At 47.2% G+C, this 20,542-nt stretch overlaps 1 protein-coding gene across 2 annotated transcripts in view; it reads right to left on the bottom strand.

Annotated features, from left to right (window-relative positions):
- The window catches only part of KIF13B (kinesin family member 13B), a 156,259-nt gene that overhangs the window by 35,041 nt on the left and 100,676 nt on the right, over positions 1-20,542 (bottom strand). For both annotated transcript variants that reach the window (XM_040427155.1, XM_040427156.1), the window contains exons 25-32: positions 18,201-18,347; positions 15,722-15,751; positions 12,685-12,784; positions 10,561-10,687; positions 5,619-5,674; positions 5,409-5,533; positions 3,778-3,954; positions 3,529-3,621 (exon numbers count right to left, since the gene is read on the bottom strand). In XM_040427155.1, the coding sequence (XP_040283089.1) occupies positions 3,529-3,621; positions 3,778-3,954; positions 5,409-5,533; positions 5,619-5,674; positions 10,561-10,687; positions 12,685-12,784; positions 15,722-15,751; positions 18,201-18,347 (855 nt within the window). The remainder of the gene's footprint in view (positions 1-3,528; positions 3,622-3,777; positions 3,955-5,408; positions 5,534-5,618; positions 5,675-10,560; positions 10,688-12,684; positions 12,785-15,721; positions 15,752-18,200; positions 18,348-20,542) is intronic.

The raw sequence follows: 20,542 nt of genomic DNA on the forward strand, positions 1-20,542 counted from the left end.
AGAGACCACTGTCATTTCAAATGTATATAGAAAATATAGATGTTTTTTTTTTCCAACCACTTAGTCTGTGAAGGAAAGATACATTTCAAGTGTCATCCCAAAATGCTAAATATAATTATTATATTGGCAGATCCAAAAATGTTATTAAAGGCCATGGACACCTATGGGGCCAATTTTTTTTATGGATTGTATGTTACTTATTTTGGGTCATAATCATTTCTTCAATTGGTTTTAACAAAACATTTTCAACAGTTTTTCCTCTGCAGCTTCCAGTTTCACTGCATCTGCAGACTATTGCTTCTCCTTCTTAGTGAAATCCTTCAGAGAGCTGCCCTGACGGCTCGATCTGTAGCCCTCATCTGTCCTTTATCTGCACTTTCCTAACAGCTCATAAACACTAAATCTAAGCTAAATTCTTATGAAATTGATAAGAATCTGCCTTAAATGACTGTCAGGGTAACTAGAGAGAAGGGCTGCAAATTGAGCCAGTCTGTGGGCCTGTGGGAGCCGAGACCCTCTGACCCTGTGTGGGGTAAGCACTGCGTTGTGTTCTGGTGAGCTGGGTGGTAGATCCAGATCCTGACAGCGAGAAGTACTGTGTAGTCAGTGGCCGGACGGCCGAGGTTTTGTGTTAATGATTTCTTTGGACTGCTGTAAAAGTGACAATAAAGCTGGTCGTGGCCAGTGTGCACCCAGATCTTTAGTGTTGGAGTGGCTTCTTGAGGTGGGCCAACCGTCTATGGTGAGAAGACGGAACAGTCTGCAGATGCAATGAAACTGAAAGTGGAAAAACTATCGAAAAATTGTAATAACGTCCAATGGAAAAAATTATAGAAGTAGAATGCAATCATAAAAAGTGAAAAATGCACTAAAAGTTTCCACAGCCTTTAAAAATGTATCTTCAATATTAATATCTTGAATACTTTTTGCATCCTCTATTCTCATGTTTCCATGGTTATATGCACAAAGCATATGTGACAACTCGGGGTCACTTAGCTCTCCAGGATCGCCGTCTTCTCACCATAGACGGTTGGCCCACCTCAAGAAGCCACTCCAACACTAAAGATCTGGGTGCACACTGGCCACGACCAGCTTTATTGTCACTTTTACAGCAGTCCAAAGAAATCATTAACACAAAACCTCGGCCGTCCGGCCACTGACTACACAGTACTTCTCGCTGTCAGGATCTGGATCTACCACCCAGCTCACCAGAACACAACGCAGTGCTTACCCCACACAGGGTCAGAGGGTCTCGGCTCCCACAGGCCTTGGCGCAGCCTGCTCCTTCCCCAGACTGGAAGCCCCGATTGAGGAGCTCAGCCCACATTTACCTACTCATTACCAGCCTAGCTGCTGCAGACAGTGGGAAAAAACTATTTTCCCAGGCTTTCTTGTTCTCAGCAGCTTCCTCTGGGTGAGATGCACCATTTTGAAGGCCCTCATATGGCCCTCTGGCAGCTCCACTGCCGGACAATATATCTGCCGCAACTCTCTCCAATTTAGATGCATGATATCTATTAATGTTGGCAGATCTTACGGCTCCTCTGACCCACGACCTGCCCTTCTGACACTTTCCAGGACTACTGATCTAGGTGTAAAAAGTGGGTAAAATCCCCAGTTTACAGCAGAGACATTACATACTGGATATCATGGACGACAGACTGGTATATACCGTGTACCAGACCGATGAAGACGTGAGCTCCACAACAGATATTCCTCCGGAGTGGAGAACCGCAGGACATATTGATCGGCTGAATCAATGTCAATCTGTATTCTGCACAATAACTATGAGGCCGCCATCAAAGAGCCTTTGTTGGTGAAATGACAGCGTAACCTTTAGAAGAGTGTCTGAAGGAATGGAGGGAGGCACAGACGGTGCGGCCACCAACCCCCACAGGGAAGACACAGGGGGAAAATGCTCATTGTGATCGCGGCCTCAGGAGACCGCTACAAAACCAGAGAGTGGTATGCTAATTATCGTCATAAAAATTACGGATACTGTAATTACCCAGATCTAAGCTGACGACAATGTAAAGATATGGATTCATATGTCCAGCCTCAACCCGAATAGTACTGCCTCCCTGTCTCTCCCTGTAAATGATGTAGGTACAGATAGTACTGCCTCCCTGTCTCTCCCTGTAAATGATGTAGGTACAGATAGTACTGCCTCCGTCTCTCCCTATAAATGATGTAGGTACAGATAGTACTGCCTCCCTGTCTCTCCCTGTAGATTATGTACGTACAGACAGTACTGCCTCCCCGCACCTCCCCGTAATTCATGTAGGTACAGACAGTACTGTCTCCCTGTTTCCCCCTTTAGATGATGTAGGCACAGACAGTACTTCCTCCTTGTCTATTCCTGTAAATGATGTAGGTACAGAAAGTACTGCCTCCCTGTCTCTCATAATAAATGATGTAGGTACAGATAGTACTGCCTCCCTATAAATTCCTGTAGATGATGTAGGTACAGACAGTACTGTCTCCCCGCTTCCCCCTTTAGATGATGTACGGTAGGTACATATAGTACTTAGGCCTTGTCTCTTCCTGTAAATGATGTAGGTACAGATAGCACTGCCTCCCTGTCTCTTCCTGTAGATGATGCAGTTAGATAGTACTGCCATCTTGACCCTCGCTGTAAGTGATGTAGGCACTGTCTGCTTGTGCTGTAGGTACAGATACTGTTGTCATACTATCTCAAAGTAAATTATGTATGTATGTATGTATGTATGTATGTATGTACCCATTAGTACTACTTCCCTGTCACTCCCTGCAAATGAAATAGGTACAGATAGTATTGTCATTATCTCCCTGCAGTACTGCCTTCTCGTCTCTCCTTTTAAACAACTGTAAACAGACAATATACGGTAGTTTGTACTAGAAAGCATAAGTGTTCCATCCCTGCTAAAGACCTCAAGGAACAGAGTCTCAGGTATGACATTTAAAGCGTGTCTACACTTTCTAACTTTTCATACGTGTATACAATCAGTTATACCACTATATATAACCATTATATGACTTGTACCTGACATTTTTAGAAGTTTTCCCCACTGCAGGCTACATCTATAATTCTCAGCTGTCTCACATAGAGACACGAGATTCTGCTTCCTAACTTTCTTCTACTCACTCAAAATCACCATATAGGACACTAGAGAGAAGTACTGAGCAGTAGAGATGTGACTAAAGCACTTGGGGTGAGATAGAAAGCTATGAGCTGCTGCGTCATGTCTGCTGCTCCCCTGACCTCTAAAGACTTCTACGAGATGATGTAATCTGATAGGCAGCCCATCTTGGTCTCATGTTCATTTAGGAAAAGCAGGGGGAAGAGCAGATAACTGGAGAACAAGGCATTTTCCGCCAATAAGATATATTACGAAGTATCTTACAGTCACATGTACGATTGATATACGCAAAGTTACCTGAATAGATAGTGACCATTTAACCCAATATTTTCTTTAAGATTTAGCATAAAATGTATTTACTTTTTCCACATGCAGATGGGTCAACAATCAGAAATACTGGGGCTGTTACCTCAGGGATATTGGAGACTATTTCGACAGTAACGCCGCAGCTTGTGATGTTACTTCTTGAAGACATTCTCCTTAGGAAACTCTGAGCGAATCCCTGGAGAAAACAAAATTGTAAAAATTATCACAAATATTGGAAAGAAAAAGACGTCACATGAAAGGCAAAAATGTGTAGAAAGAAAGTAAGCAATGGAGATCTGGGTGTAAAACACATTGTTTGGATATCCTCAATACGAAGCCTACATGTGGTTACCTGACGGCTGTAGATGTTCACACATATCCGCTTTCGCAGAACCAGCTGCATCTCGGCGGGATGGCTGAGCTGAACCGTTACTCTCACGATAAGGAAAACCCGCTCATCCGCTGAGGATCCTTTACTAAGCTGGGGGCAGTTGTGGACGGTGCAATCCCACGAGGCTTCAGCCTTCACCTGTAATCAAAACCAACAATTCCTAAAAGGGGTCTAGTTTCGAAAAAATATAAAAAACCCATACACTGTAATAAGAAACTGTAAGTTAATCACAATGGATGGGTGGAGGGCACTGCTCTGGATGCTCATCTCTTAGCCGAAGTGGTTACAAAGAGTGTCTCTTGGTTTGGAGGACCTGTCCTATCCAGATACAGAATGGACATTATGTATATATCTGGAGTATAATACAGAATGTAACCAGGATCAGTACAGGATAAGTAATGTAATGTATGTACACAGTGACTCCACCAGCAGAATAGTGAGTGCAGCTCTGGAGTATAATACAGGGTGTAACTCAGGATCAGTACAGGATAAGTAATGTAATGTATGTACACAGTGACTGCACCAGCAGAATAGTGAGTGCAGCTCTGGAGTATAATACAGGGTGTAACTCAGGATCAGTACAGGATAAGTAATGTAATGTATGTACACAGTGACTGCACCAGCAGAATAGTGAGTGCAGCTCTGGAGTATAATACAGGATGTAACCAGGATCAGTACAGGATAAGTAATGTAATGTAATGTATGTACACAGTGACTGCACCTGCAGAATAGTGAGTGGAGCTCTGGAGTATAATACAGGATGTAACTCAGGATCACTACAGGATAAGTAATGTAATGTATGTACATAGTGACTGCACCAGCAGAATAGTGGGTGCAGCTCTGGAGTATAATACAGAATGTAACCAGGATCAGTACAGGATAAGTAATGTAATGTATATACACAGTGACTGCACCAGCAGAATAGTGGGTGCAGCTCTGGAGTATAATACAGGATGTAACTCAGGATCACTACAGGATAAGTAATGTAATGTATATACACAGTGACTGCACCAGCAGAATAGTGAGTGCAGCTCTGGAGTATAATACAGGATGTAACTCAGGATCACTACAGGATAAGTAATGTAATGTATATACACAGTGACTGCACCAGCAGAATAGTGAGTGCAGCTCTGGAGTATAATACAGAATGTAACCAGGATCAGTACAGGATAAGTAATGTAATGTATATACACAGTGACTGCACCAGCAGAATAGTGGGTGCAGCTCTGGAGTATAATACAGAATGTAACCAGGATCAGTACAGGATAAGTAATGTAATGTATATACACAGTGACTCCACCAGCAGAATAGTGAGTGCAGCTCTGAAGTATAATACAGGATGTAACTCAGGATCAGTACAGGATAAGTAATGTAATGTATGTACACAGTGACTGCACCAGCAGAATAGTGAGTACAGCTCTGGAGTATAATACAGGATGTAACTCAGGATCAGTACAGGGTAAGTAATGTAATGTATGTACACAGTGACTGCACCAGCAGAATAGTGAGTACAGCTCTGGAGTATAATACAGGATGTAACTCAGGATCAGTACAGGATAAGTAATGTAAAGGATTTACAAACCAATACAGACCTCTGTGTCATGATGTTTGACAATCTGTAGATCAAAGAACTCATCTTCCTCTTCACTGGTCAGTGTTGCGTCCCACCCGGCCGCTTCTGGTTCATCAAGGTTGTCCTGGGAGCTAAAATCGTCCGCTGCAAGAAATAATACGAGGTTAACCATTACCACCGTCTACTAGCGCTGGTTAATGGAACCACGACAGCCCCTGAATTCACATACCATTAAGATCCAGGAAAATAACAGGTATATGAGTTTCCATCCCTGACCCTGGAGTCCTGCAGAAAATACAAGATCATGTAAAATATTCTGCAGCCGATTCCAAATATTAAACATAATTTTCTCCAAAAGTATATAATAATAATGAAAATAATAAAATTAAAAAAGAATCCGGAAAATATACAAATCCTCGAGTCGTCCTCGATCTGCCAAACTGTTAAAACTGCTACTCAGCCATTTGTTAGTCATGTCGGCTATGAGGACAGCCATAACACACATTCCTTTAAGATCTGCCTTAATCCAGCATTTCAAGAGTCCTGAACGGGAAGTCTGCCCAGGAAGGCAGTGATCTGGGAGCAGGAAATGTACCCTAGAAGTGCCTGTATTCTGGGAAAGCTGGGTGATCGTTCCCATAGAAGCCATCAAGGCAGCCATGTTTTATTCGGCTTTCCAAGAGTACTGAATTGCAAGTCTGTAGAAATGCACTGATGCAAGATGACAGAATGTGCACAGGCTCTGCCACTGAAACATCTAGGAAAGCTGGGTGATAAACCCTATATTGCCATAGAGCGCTCCTGTAATGTGTCACCCAGCTTTCCAACATCCCTGAAAAGCAAGTCTGGCTGGAAACGTAAATGATATATAACCGTACAAGCTTTGCCATTCTGGGAAAGCTGGGTTGCAACCCCTGGGCAGCTATAACAGTGGCCATAAGGGGTGTCACCCAGCTTTCCAAGAAGCTTTAATGGCACGTCTGTCTAGAGGAGAGCAGGGAATGAATCACTGCATGACCGGGCATGCTTTGCAAATCTGGAGTTTGGGAAAGTTGTGTGAGAACCCCTGTTTAGCTGTAATACTGTCCAGATTGGGCGTCACATAGTGAGCTTCGTACTTAAAGGGGTTGTCTCACTTCAACAAGTGGCATTTATCATATAGAGAAAGTTAAAGGGGTTATCCGATTTCAGAAACAACCCCCCATGTGCCGGGCCACTCACCGGTAATATACTTACCCCGCTCTGCTCCTGGTCCCCGCACCGCCGCTGCTGCTTCTCCCTGCACACCGATGAAATCATCCGGTGTCAGGGGGGAGCAGCCAATGGAAGCCGGGGACAGGGACTAGTCTCCCTAGCATCACAGGTGACGCTAGGGAGGCTCGTCCCCACCTGCCATTGGCTGCTCCCCCCTGACACGGATGTTTTCATCGGTGTGCAGGGAGAAGCAGCAGCAGCGGCGGTGCGGGGATCAGAAGTGGTGCAGGGAGTGGGGTAAGTACATTACCTGTGAGGGGCCCGGCACAGGTGGGGGGGTGTTTCTTAAATCTGATAACCCCTTTAATACAAGGCATTTACTAATGTACTGTGATTGTCCATATTGCCTCCTTTGCTGGCTGGATTCATTTTTCCATCACATTATACCCTGCTTGTTTCCATGGTTATGACCACCCTGCAATCCATCAGTGGTGGCCGTGCTTGCAGACTATAGGAAAAAGCGCCAGCCTTTCTGGTGGCCAGGACCATGGGAGCACACCTAGTCTACAGCTTTTTCCTATAGTGTGAAAGCACGGCCACCGCTGCTGGATTGCAGGGTGGTCGTAACCTTGGAAACGAGCAGTGTATAATGTGATGGAAAAATAAATCCAGTCAGCAAAGGAAGCAATATGGACAAACACAATACATTAGTAAGTGCCTTGTTGTAGCTTCCTCTACATGATAAATGCTATTTGCTGAAATGACACAACCCCTTTAAGGAGTCTGTAAAAGCTGTACTAGAAGCCATGTTGGGCGTCACCCAGCTTTCCTAGAGTCCTGAATGGCAAGTCCGATGGAAACGTACTGATGCAAGATCATAGAATGTGCCACTGCAGAATTACACAGGCTCTGCCAATGAAAACTCTAGGAAAGCTGGGTGACAACCCCTATATATGAGTAATTTATGCCAATGATGTGTGTCACCCAGCTTTCCAAAATTCCTGAAAAGCAAGTCTGGGTGGAAACCCAGCGATATTAGGAAACAGAACGTATCACTGTGCAACCCCTGGACAGCTATGACAGTGGTCATATCAGGTGTCATCCAGCTTTCCCAGAGTCCTGAATGGCAAGCCTGATGGAAATGTACTGATGCAAGAACGTAGAAAGTACCTCTGTGTAAGCTCTGCCACGGAGAAATCTTTCAAATCTGGATGACAACCCCGGTATAGCAGTAATTTACGGCAATAATGGGTGACATCCAGCTTTCCAAGAATCCTTAAAATCTAGAAATGCAGAGCTGTAAGGGTTGGAAAAGTATCACTACGCACCTGTACAAAGCTTTGCCATAGAGCGGTCAGGAAAAGCTAGATGACCACCTTCATGTAGCTTATTAAAGCAGCCACATGCGAGGTCACCCAGCATTTTAAGGATCCAGAATGCCAAATTTGTTGGAAAAGCAGTAATGTGGGAGCAGGGAGGGAATGGTCGGGTGACAACCCCCATCTACCAGCTTGACAGAGGAGCATGCTTTTAACCATTTATATTTTTGAGGTTATGCACTTTAAATTAACCCCATAAAAACGGCTATGTGGCCAGTGTTACAGGGGGCCTTACAGACTCTACGTCAATGGAGGCCATGCGTTCCCCCAGGTATCTGCCCCTGACCTGGGAACGCTCCTCGTTCTCCACCCTAAGGACCGCCGAGCGGGGAGACTCGTGCGCCGTTTCAGCGTCCTCTCCCCCTTGTAATTATTATGTCCTGCTAATTGATTCGGGATGTCAGCGACGGACTGGTTTACTGCCACTAAACTGTGCGTGACGTTACTCACCTCCTCTGTCCTTTCATGTATAATTAATGCCGAGGTTTTTCTTGTGGGTTTTAATTTGCTGTCTCTTAATGCCTGGAAAATTACAGAGGGCCGATGGCTGACTGAAAGGAACCTGGCGAGAGACGCCGCGGCCGGCAACACTGTTTTATCACCGCTTCCCTTTTAAGTGAGGAGCGGACGGGATAATTAACACTGGGGTGCGACAAGTGCATGGCTGCTTAACGGTGATTTATGTGCCGCACAAGGTCAGAATTAGAGATCAAGAGCAAAATATCTCAGGACTGGGAGAGCGGTAACCTGGGGGAAGGAAAATACAGAGCCCCAACCATGGCGTCCAGCACTGAACCCGCAGAATTACACCCCACGCATCATATACGCACCTGAAGACTGTGTTTACGGCCTCCTCAATACAACCCCCTATGCTACACCGACAGGTGACCTCCATCTATATGGCAGAGCGGAGAACACTGATGTCGGAGCAGAGGGCCTGGCTCACAATCTCCATTCTAGTTTATCCCAAAAGGTGTTGGGGTAAGGGCTTTGTGCAGACAGTCATGTTCTTCCTCCAAACTCCCCCAAACCACGCCTTTATGGACCTTGCTTTGTGCATTGGGGCACAGTCATGGCGCAGCCTTCCTCAAACTGTTCCCATAAAGTTGGAAGCATGCAATTGTCCAAAATGTCAAACTGTGCAAGAAACCCCAGTTACCCTGCTCTCTACACGCTGCGAGTGTGGGCAGGAGACGCGTTGTGACCAAATCTGATAAATTTTCTAAGAAAAATTGAATTTCTAACCTTAAGGAAACCTTATACCATAAAAGCCCCAATGATCGTCAGTAACGGCACAGAATTATCTGCATCTCTCTGATGAGGTTACAGATACCACACATTAGCCGCTTCTAGTGTAACTGATATCCGGTCAATTAGCAGTTACTTAAAGGGGACATAACACCAGGGCTGGGCAACTGTGCAAAATCTTGTGCCCAGGAGGACGTTAGCCTCATCCCTGGAGCTGGGCGGCGTGGAGGTAACGCGACCCCTTTCAGCTCCGCTGAATGGCTATGGAGACACTACGTGGTTTAAGGAGTTGGGGGGGGGGGGGTCATCCCCTGACGGGCACTCTCGATCCTATAGGGTACAAAGAATGTGCACACGCATGACCCAGGGGGGTGAGTTCTAGAGACACATGGTGGAAAAAGGACAAGCGACTTAGTAATAAGCAGATCGTCCGGGCCCTATTTTTGGGTACTGAAGGGGTTAACAAAAATGTGCTTGTGCATTACCACAGAGCGCAGCACCCCCTATAGTGGGCCTGATGGTACACGATGGCCGTTTTTTCCTCCATTAGAGAACACCAGACCTATAAAATTAAAGAACTGGAGGCCAGGCCTTTTAGAGAGAAGTGCCGGTCCTGAGAGAAGATGTCCCGCCCCTTCAAAACCTACACTGGGGGGGACACAGTGTTCCTTTAGAGGGGTATTCCAGTTAAAGAATGTTATTAGGCAATAACTATTAGATCGGTAGGGGTCCTACTGCTGGGACCCTCACTGATCGCGAAAATGAGGGACCCAGGACTCCACGGGGTTACGGGACCCCATTCTCGTGATTGGTGGGGGTCCCAGAGGTAGAACTCCCACCGATCTAATATTTATTCCCTATCCCGTGGATAGGGGATAACTTTCTCTAACTGGAATACCCCTTTAAGTCGTGAATGTACCTATATTTGGCTCCATTAAAGAGGCTGCCCCACCATTACAAGTTATCATCTATCCACGGGATAGGTAATAAGTATCTGATCGTTGGGGGTCCAGTGACAGCATGGGTCCCCGAGTCCCCCTGAAGTGAATGGCGCAACAGTCACGCACGTGTATGGAACTGCCTGAGATAGCAGAGATGAATGAACCAACAGCACACACTTCACTCCATTCCCTTGGGGGACTCAGGGACCCCCATTTTTCATGATCGGTGGGGGGTTCCCAGTGTCTGACCCCCCCCCCCCCATTCAGATACTTAACACCCATCCTGTGGATAGGTGATCATGCGTTTTAAAAAGGGGTGGCTCGACAGCTTAATTTCAACCTACATCGCTCTCCTGTACTCAGGAGGAGACGGAACGCACTATCTTTTGTTGTGGGTCATGGTCCTCACCAATTAGCTGGCGCTCCAGGAATACCGCTCCCTGCGGAGGGGACCAGGACGGAGTTCCTCTCTTCAGTCAGAGTCAGTCTCATCTCCAGGAGCTGAGCCTCGCGTTCTGAATCATCTTCAGTCTTATCTGTGGAATGGAGGGTCATTCAGGAAAACTGTCACAAGACACCATCGCATCCCACTACAGAGATATGGGAGAGGGTATCTAATGTCCCTAATACTCTTACTATACCACGACTCCCAAAATAATCTGTCCATTGTTGTTATGCCTTTTTTGGGGACCAGAATGCCCAAAAAAGCAACAATTTTTCCTAGTTTTTATCTACCTTTATTAATTTTAATTTGCTTTTAATTTTCCTAGGTGGAAGGGGGAAGGCGGGCAGAAAATAAATTTTATCCAGCGCACAGGGCCGGCAGGAGAAGACGAACGCTAGCCCTGTCAATCAAGGCGTGACTTGAGGTGGGAGAACGGAGCCTCTAGGAGCAGGAGCAACCCCCCCCCCCCCCCCCGGCTCCTAGAGGCTAATTAGCATATCATCAAAGTTAAAACTGTACAGCAACGGGGGGCATCCATACGCATAAGATTAGGAAAGTTGGGGTCTGCTGACATTAGCACATCGCTAATGTCAGCCAGTTTAATAGGGTTAATTCTGGTGACAGAAACCCTTTAAGTGATCAACTGATCGCAGCTTTAAGCCCCATAGTGGGGCAAAAAATGTAATCCTTTTTTATCATTGCATTTTACTCTTTACTTACTACTACTTTTTATTGGGCTAAAAATCTTTTTTTCAATTACTCTTTATTAAAAGGTTTCAGAATTATTTTTTTTCTCTACAGCTTTCAGCGTCGGGACACTCCCCTTAGATCACATCCCCACACATCTTTGGGTTGAACTTGATGGACCTGTGTCTTTTTCCAAATGTAGCATTCTGCGTTACAGTGAATCCGTCAGGGAGCTGCTCTGACGACCCGATCTGTAGTCCTTATCCCTGAACACCTGACAACTCCCACTGGAGCTAAATTCTTATAAATTTGATAAGAATTTAGTTATAATGAGTGTTTATGAGCTGTTCGGAGTTCAGAGACGAGGGTTACAGAACAAGCCGTCAGTGCAGCTTCCTGACGAATTCTCTGTAACGCAGAATGCAACAGTCTGCAGATGTCCGGAAACGAAAAAACAACCAGATTAAGCAGGGAAGGAAGCGTTCCTTCACGGCAATCGCCTGCATGCTAGCGGAGGAGACCGCTGCCATTACATGCAGCCATCTTCTCAGTATGGGGACGAGAGATCGCTAATGCCATCGTTCGTCCCCATACAGAATCATTACACGGCACAACCTGCCGCCGACAAACGAGGATTTGCTCGTTTATCAGGTAATCGGCTGCAGTATTACATTTCCAGAACATGGCTTACAGGCGTTCATACGTACACTTGTTAGCAATGATCTTAGAGATTATCTGCCAGTGTAATAGGGCCTTTCAATGCTGCAGGTGCTACTGATTGTGGTATCTAAGGGGCTAAACTTGGGGGATCAGAGTAGAGTCCAATCAGGGGGTTTAATCGAGAATCTGGTAGTCTGGCACTTTACATCCCCTAGCCACAGACTGATGTGTTCCATCCACTAAAACTAATGAAAAGGAAGAATGGAAATACTGAAGTGACTAATAGTGTGAACACACCCTTAAAGGGGTCGTCTCATCTTGGACATTGGGGGTATATCACTAGGGTATGTCCCCAATGTCTGATAGGTGTGGATCCCACCTCTAAGCCCCGCACCTATCCGTAGAACAGAGCCCGCAAAGAGACCTGCACGGCCGCCCTCCATTCAAATGAATGGGAAGTGCACTGTGCATGCGCGGCCACCGCTCTATTCACTTCTATGGGGTTTACGGAAATATTTCCGGCACCCCCACAGAAATGAATGGAGGGTGGCCACGCATACGCGTGTGACCTCCATCGATTTGGTGGCTGAGTTCCCTACCAGACGATGTCCAAGATGAGACGACCCCTTTAAGAGATCTGCTGAGGTTCTGTACATCAATAGGCTGCTGATCATGGTCGCGAATGTAAAATGGGCGCGCTAAAGTGGGGTAATAACGCCGGGGCGAGCGCCGAATCTGCACCTTGTCTGCTGACGAGCTTCTGCAGCTGCTGGTCTAAGTACTCCTGGCGCTTGGTCAGAGCGTTCAACCATTTCCTCTTCAGTCTGTCCAAATCCCGGTCCTGGAAGAAGGTAAACCCCACATCAGACACACATACACAGCATTAAGGGGGGATTCCGGCATCACGATATACGTTGATGACCTATTCTCAGGATAGGTGATCAATTTTAGATTGGACGAGGTCTGACTTTTTGGCGCCCCTGTCGATCGTCTTTTTGAAGGGGCTGCAGCGCCAATGTGAGAGCTACACATCAGTGCTTACCAGCTCGCCAACTACGTCATAGTGGTGGGGCAGGGTAATTACAGCCTCCTCTCCCATGCACTGGACACCTGGAATTACTCTGTAGCCCCACTACAATGTGGACGGTGGGCATATAAAGAATGAAGAGAACGCAGCTCGCAAGCTAGCCCCTTCAGACAGCTGATCAACAGGGGGGGGGGGTGCCGAGTGCCGAACATCCATAGGGTAGGTAACCAATTTCGCGAAACCGGAATACCCCTTTAAAGATATTCATTCGTTACCTTCAAGAATATGGGGGAAGGAAAGGAGATGATTTATTAGTAAAAGGGACGTCCACAGTTTTATGTAAGTCGGCATATCATGTAAAGTTCTGCAGCTTTCCAATATACTTTCATTTCACAATGCCAACAACTCTGCTTGCTTTTAGTGAAAGGAAGCATTCGGGTTGACACACACACACACACACACACAGGATGAAAACTTGCTCAGCCCTAACATTTCACAGTCTAGACACAAGAATTGGGGCTGAAAAGAATGGAGTGGCCAGTGCGCGGCTATCTTCGGAACTCCCATAGAAATGAATGGAGCGCGCACAGGCATGTGCGACCGGCCACTGCGCTCTTTTCAGGGGAACTGCAAGGGCCACGGGGCCCTCGTTCTCGTGCTGGGACCCCCACTGATCTAGTAGTTATGCTCTATCCTGTACATAGGTGAGAACGTTAACCAACCGGAATATCCCTTGGGGTTGTGTTCAGAATAGGGCAATGGTGGAGGTCTGACACCTCGGAAGTCGGTGCCTAGGCTACACATTCATTTCAATGGGTCCGCAAAAAATGCGGACAGCACACCGTGTGCTATCCGCATCTGTATGTTCGTTCCATAGCCCCGCCAAAAAAATAGAACATGTCCTATTCTAGTTTTCACAGCCCTTGTGATGCAGACTCCTGATCTCTCAATATTCTGCTTGTGTGTCAGTCTTCACTGCAGTTTGGACCTTATATTCCCAAACCTGGAAGTTTAGGACAAAAACTGCACCCAGACAGAAGAGCAGTGAAGTATGTGGAACTGAATGAGAACTTCTGGCGCTATGGCTGAAGCTGTCAATGATCAAGCCTAAAATCGTCTTACGGACAGATCTTTTACGGGACCCTTGGAGGAACATTTCCAGTTAACGGTAATTGGGTGGTGGGGGGGGGAAGGGTTGGGTAGGACGGCTGGCAGCAAATAAATCCGAGATCAAAGACTGACAAGGGTAGATAAAACGTTAAGATGCATTAAGGATCGGTAAAGCGGAGGCCTTGAAGGCTGAAGAGGGGAGCGGCGGCGAGGACTGGAGTAAATGAGGGGCCATAAAATACCCCAGATTACGAGTGTCCTGAAACGAGCCGCTCGTAAACCGGGAGGGGGTGATGCTGCTGGGCCAGAGGAGCTCCGTGGCACCGGACCAAGCCTGACAAGGTTACTGCAAAGTCACTCGAACCAACGTGATGCTTTACTTCTATATAGTGCCAACATATCCCACGGCGCTGTACAGAGAATGCGCTAATTTAAAGCGGCATAGCCATCATTAATCATAAAGCTGTACAGATTTGAAGCAATAACGCTTAAAGGGGCTGTCTCACTTCAGCAAGCGACATTTATTATGTAGATATAGTGAATACAAGGCACTTACTAATGTATTGCGATTCTCCATATTGCCTCCTTTGCTGGCTGGGCTCATTTTCCTATGACGTTATACACTGCTCGTTTCCATGGTTACAGACCACCCTGCAATCTAGCAGCGGCGGCCGTGCTGATGGCCGGGACCGTGGCAGAGCACATACTGTAGGCTGGTGCTTTTTTTCCTATAGTGTGCAAGCCTGACCACTGCTGCTGGATTGCTGGGTGGTCGTAACCATGGAAACGATCAATGTATAATGCGATGGAAAATAGAATCCAGCCAGCAAAGGAGACGATATGGACAATCCCAATACATTATTAAGAGCCTTGTATTAGCTTCCTCTACATGATAAATGTCACTTGCTGAAGTGACAACCCCTTTAAAAGGGGTTATCCAAAGTATAAAACATGCCCCGGCATGGATTGTACTTGCCCAGCTCCCCGACATCGCTCCCGATCCCCCAACGGCCGCCGCTGCATCCCCTGGTCACACGGATGAAAAAAATCCAGCAATGGGGGAAGCAGCCAATAGCAGTCGGTGATGGGGACGAGCCTCCCTAGCATCGCGGGTGACGCTAGGGAGGCTCGTCCCTGTCGAGCAGGCGACGTTAGGGGGTCAGGAGCGACAAGGATGTCAGAGACCAAAGTAAGTATAATCTATATGAGGGGGCATGTTTTATACTTTGGATAACCCCTTTAAACTCCTTAAAGGAATTGTCTGAGATTTTGATGGCCTATCCTCAGGATCAGATGGGTAAGGGTACAACTCCTGCTGATCAGATGTTTGAAGAGACTGCGGCGGATCGCTGTGGCCTCTTCCTAGGCCATTTGACGTCAAGTTCATCAGTCGCATGGCGTAGGCAAAGCTCAGTCCCATTCAAGTGAATGGGGCTGAGCTGCAATACCTAACACGGCCACGAGGAGGCCACGGCACTCACCAAAACATCACAACCTCCTCAAACAGCTGATCGGCAGGGACTGCTGGACCCGGTCACTTTGGCTACTCGCTTCGGTACTGACACTAGCCTAATGTATCTCAAAATGTTGAAATGTTTTTGGTGAACTGACGTGTACATGGAGTCACTATAAGTACTGTACCTGGTAGCTGTCAATGTCCTCTCCGCCATCCTGCAAGACAAGAGATAACGAGAAAAATATAAGACTATTCACACTGTACTGGCCAGGAACGCTTCCACAGACCCCAGTCACCCACCGTCAGGTAGTATACCTCCTGCTGTATGGGATCCAGAAGAAGAAAAAAAATGGATGACACAGTATATAATTTTGTATAGGCGACATATGTGACTGTATATTTTGGGAAAGTAGAGTAAACAGAACCTAAGGCCATATACATGCGCACTTGGCATGGCCGAGCATGCATGTGTCCAGAAACAGGACAGGGGAGAAAGCTGCTGACAGACACTCGGAAAACAAAAGGATTGGGCGGCTGGGGAGAGTCAGGAGGACCAAAAAGGTACTTAAGATTGTTGGCCAGTCCGACTGAAATAAACGGGGGCAGCTGACCGACACATGATAGAGAGATAGATAGATAGGATAGACAGTCGAGTCCCATTATTCTGACCAGCAGCCAATATCCAGAGTCACCGCCGTGTGCAGAACAGACAGCAGCTACACGGGCTGCGGGGGCTCAGTAAGGTCCAGGTAGGTTCTCACAGGTATGTGGAGCCATGCTGACCGCAGTGGAGCGAGTCTGGGGGGGGATCCACAGAGCAACCATGACCATCGAGGTGGTCCCAAAGATGCTCAATTGGGTTCAAGTCTGGGGATTTAGGGGCCAGGAGCCAACTGGCCATAAATCCTACAGGGAAATTTCCCGGTTGGCCTCCTCACAGCTGCCTTCTTGGTGCACAATGATATGATGCTCTCAGCGTTAACCAATGCGAGGAGCAATGAATTCGACTCTACTGCCGTCCTCCGGGGGGTGAATGCTGCGGCGGTGGCGGCAGTGTTTTGTGCCGCACTGTGGTATTTGGCTCTGCTGGGGCGGTATTCTGCTAATCCTGCCTACTTCTGTTGCCTTTGCCTATTTTCGATGCCTTGCCTTCTGTCAATATGAACTCGCCTACAACATGGAAACACTTTTAGGGTTTTTCCAGGGCCACTTTAAGTTCCCAGTCCGCCCCTGCAAGGTAGTACTTGGAAGTCTTGGTTATGCTCCAGCTCCACCAGCTTGTGTTCTTCCAGCAATGGCTGCAGGGCGTTCCCTCTCTGACGTTTCTCTCCTGACACGACAACGTCCATCCGTTCCATGAAGCAGAAAACGTGACTCATCGAAGAAGACAACCCTTTACCAGAGGACGTCCAATTCTGATACTGCCGCGAAAACTGAAGCCTTTTCTGCTGATGGAACTTCATTATCAGAGGAGTAGAGACCGTCCGTCTGCTCTGGAGCCCCATATGCAGTAGGTTCTCTGAACAGTTGTGTCAGACACACGTCTGGTCACCCCCTGGGTCATTTTGGCGCCCCCTCGCGCACCTTCGGCAGCCGACATTCACCTCTCACATCAGTGGCACGTGGTGCTCCGCAGTTTCCACGTCTCTTATTCACAATGCTGCCATTTGTCCACTCACCGTACACTTTCACCACAGCAGCAGAGAACAGTTCACACTGCGCAGTGTCAGAAATACCGCCACCCGGGGCCCAATAATCATCCTTTTTGTAACTGTGATATATAGCCATTACCTATTACAGCAGTGAGGGATGTGTGCAGACAGCCTATCACACACCTTATATACCCACCGAGCCAGCTCAGCACACCTTACATACCCACCGAGCCAGCTCAGCACACCTTACATACCCACCGAGCCAGCTCAGCACACCTTACATACCCACCGAGCCAGCTCAGCACACCTTACATACCCACCGAGCCAGCTCAGCACACCTTACATACCCACCGAGCCAGCTCAGCACACCTTATATACCCACCGAGCCAGCTCAGCACACCTTACATACCCACCGAGCCAGCTCAGCACACCTTACATACCCACCGAGCCAGCTCAGCACACCTTACATACCCACCGAGCCAGCTCAGCACACCTTACATACCCACCGAGCCAGCTCAGCACACCTTACATACCCACCGAGCCAGCTCAGCACACCTTACATACCCACCGAGCCAGCTCAGCACACCTTACATACCCACCGAGCCAGCTCAGCACATGGGACTTCCTTCATGAGCTTCACGCTATCGACTTCGAAAGTAGGAAGTGGTCAGGATAATGGGACTCAACTATGTATATAGATATGAGATAGATAGATAGATAATAGATAATAGATAGATAATAGATAGATAATAGATAGATAATAGATAGATAGATAGATAATAGATAGATAGATAGATAGATAGATAATAGATAGATAGATATTAGATAGATAATAGATAATAGATAGATAATAGATAATAGATAGATAATAGATAGATAATAGATATAGATAATAGATAAATAGATAGATAATAAATAATAGATAGATAATAGATAGATAATAGATAGATAGATAATAGATAGATGATAGATAATAGATAGATAGATAGATAGATAGAGGTTTGACACTCACCTGATGCCCATCTTGACTCCTGCCAGTCTTGGTATGCGCTATTTTCACACAACCCACAGACACGGACAGTATGGAGTCTTCTATAAGAGGCAGTGTTCCCGAGTCTTGCACGGATCGCACCTCCACCTGCAGACGCCGAGACTGACCCTGTGCAGGGAAGAACATGGATATATTACATCCCTCCACTTTCTTACATGTCACATGCAGCTTCAGCCGCGTAAGATACAAGTACAAACTGGAAGAGAGCCCCATACAGACTAAGGCCTCTTTCACACTTGCGTTGTCCGGATCCGGCGTGTACTCCATTTGCCGGAGGTGCCTGCCGGATCCGGAAAAACGCAAGTGAACTGAAAGCATTTGAAGACGGATCCGTCTTCAAAATGCGTTCAGTGTTACTATGGCAGCCAGGACGCTATTAAAGTCCTGGTTGCCATAGTAGTAGTGGGGAGCGGGGGAGCGGTATACTTACCGTCCGTGCGGCTCCCGGGGCGCTCCAGAATGACGTCAGAGCGCCCCATGCGCATGGATGACGTGATCCATGCGACACGTCATCCATGCGCATGGGGCGCCCTGACGTCACTCTGAAGCGCCCCGGGAGCCGCACGGACGTTAAGTATACTGCTCCCCGCTCCCCACTACACTTTACCATGGCAAACAGGACTTTAGCGTCCCGGCAGCCATGGTAACCATTCAGAAAAAGCTAAACGTCGGATCCGGCAATGCGCCGAAACGACGTTTAGCTTAAGGCCGGATCCGGATTAATGCATAATTTCAATGGGCATTAATTCCGGATCCGGCCTTGCGGCAAGTGTTCAGGATTTTTGGCCGGAGCAAAAAGCGCAGCATGCTGCGATATTTTCTCCGGCAAAAAAAGTTCCGTTCCGGAACTGAAGACATCCTGAACGGATTTCTCTCCATTCAGAATGCATTAGGATAATCCTGATGGGGATTCTTCCAGCATAGAGCCCCGACGACGGAACTCTATGCCGGAAGAAAAGAACAACGCGAGTGTGAAAGAGCCCTAAAGTGCAGAGTAAAAAACACCCGCAAGGTGCGTGCCTGATAACATTGGCATGAGAAACTGTCATGGATGGAGGGTGGCAAGGAAAACAAGAGGACGAGGTAAGAAACAAGTGCCCAACATTTCATACCATAAAAGAGTAGGAGGGCAAATAAGTGTCGGGGAGAGATGTGCGCCAGCAGCAGAAAGTGGGATTCATCATGCACTGGATCCTTCAGGACACCGATGAGGCAGGAATGTGCTGGTGTGCACTGGATCCAGAAGGGTGCGCTGTTTGGATAGTTGCTATGGGGGCTCCCTATACACCATGTATAGCTGGCTGTACACCTGAGACCACCTAACATGTATGGGGGCTCCCTATACATCATGTGTAGCTAGCTGTACACCTGTCGACCACCTAACATATATGGGGGCTCCCTATACACTATGTATAGCTGACTGTACACCTGCCGACCACCTAACATGTATGGGGGCTCCCTATACATCATGTATAGCTGGCTGTACACCTGCCGACCACCTAACGTGTATGGGGGCTCCCTATACATCATGTATAGCTGGCTGTACACCTGCCGACCACCTAACATATATGGGGGCTCCCTATACACCATGTATAGCTGGCTGTACACCTGCCGACCACCTAACATATATGGGGGCTCCCTATACACTATGTATAGCTGACTGTACACCTGCCGACCACCTAACGTGTATGGGGGCTCCGGACTTTACCCAAACGGTAGATCCTTTTGGATTCTGGCAGCAGATTACTATGGAGGAGACATGGAGTAGTCGGGAGAGATAGGTCACCATATAATGTGTATGGCTGCCTATGACTGTTAAGGGTTGTTAAGGTGCTAGATGACTTGGGGGGGGTTCAAGGGTTACTTAATAGTAATTTCCTGTATTATGGCGCCGATACTGAATAGCCATCGTACAGCAATGTGCCGAGCTCCTTCCCGCAGAGAGGCGGCTAATGTGAATTACCGGCTAATTAGCTCTAAACTTTAGGGAAAAATTAACAAAATAGCACAGACAGTAATTGCAGCAACAAGGTAAGGGAAATTGGTTATTACCGAGCTGGGGAGCAATTAGCATCGGCTCAGACATTTCCTGGCGGCCCCGGGAGAGCCGCTCGCTAAACATTTCTAATCCTCCGCTCCAGCAACAAACACAGGTAAACGCTCCCCTCGTTTACCCCAATTACTGCTGCCACGGAGCAATTCATTACCCAGGTACCGGGCCACAGACGTGGCGGAGGGGGTAATCGCTGGGTATCATCTACTCTGCCAGCTTGGAGGAGGATGGATGACTACACTGCCCACCT

This window comes from Bufo bufo, chromosome 4 (assembly GCF_905171765.1).
Source record: "Bufo bufo chromosome 4, aBufBuf1.1, whole genome shotgun sequence".
NCBI lineage: Eukaryota > Metazoa > Chordata > Amphibia > Anura > Bufonidae > Bufo > Bufo bufo.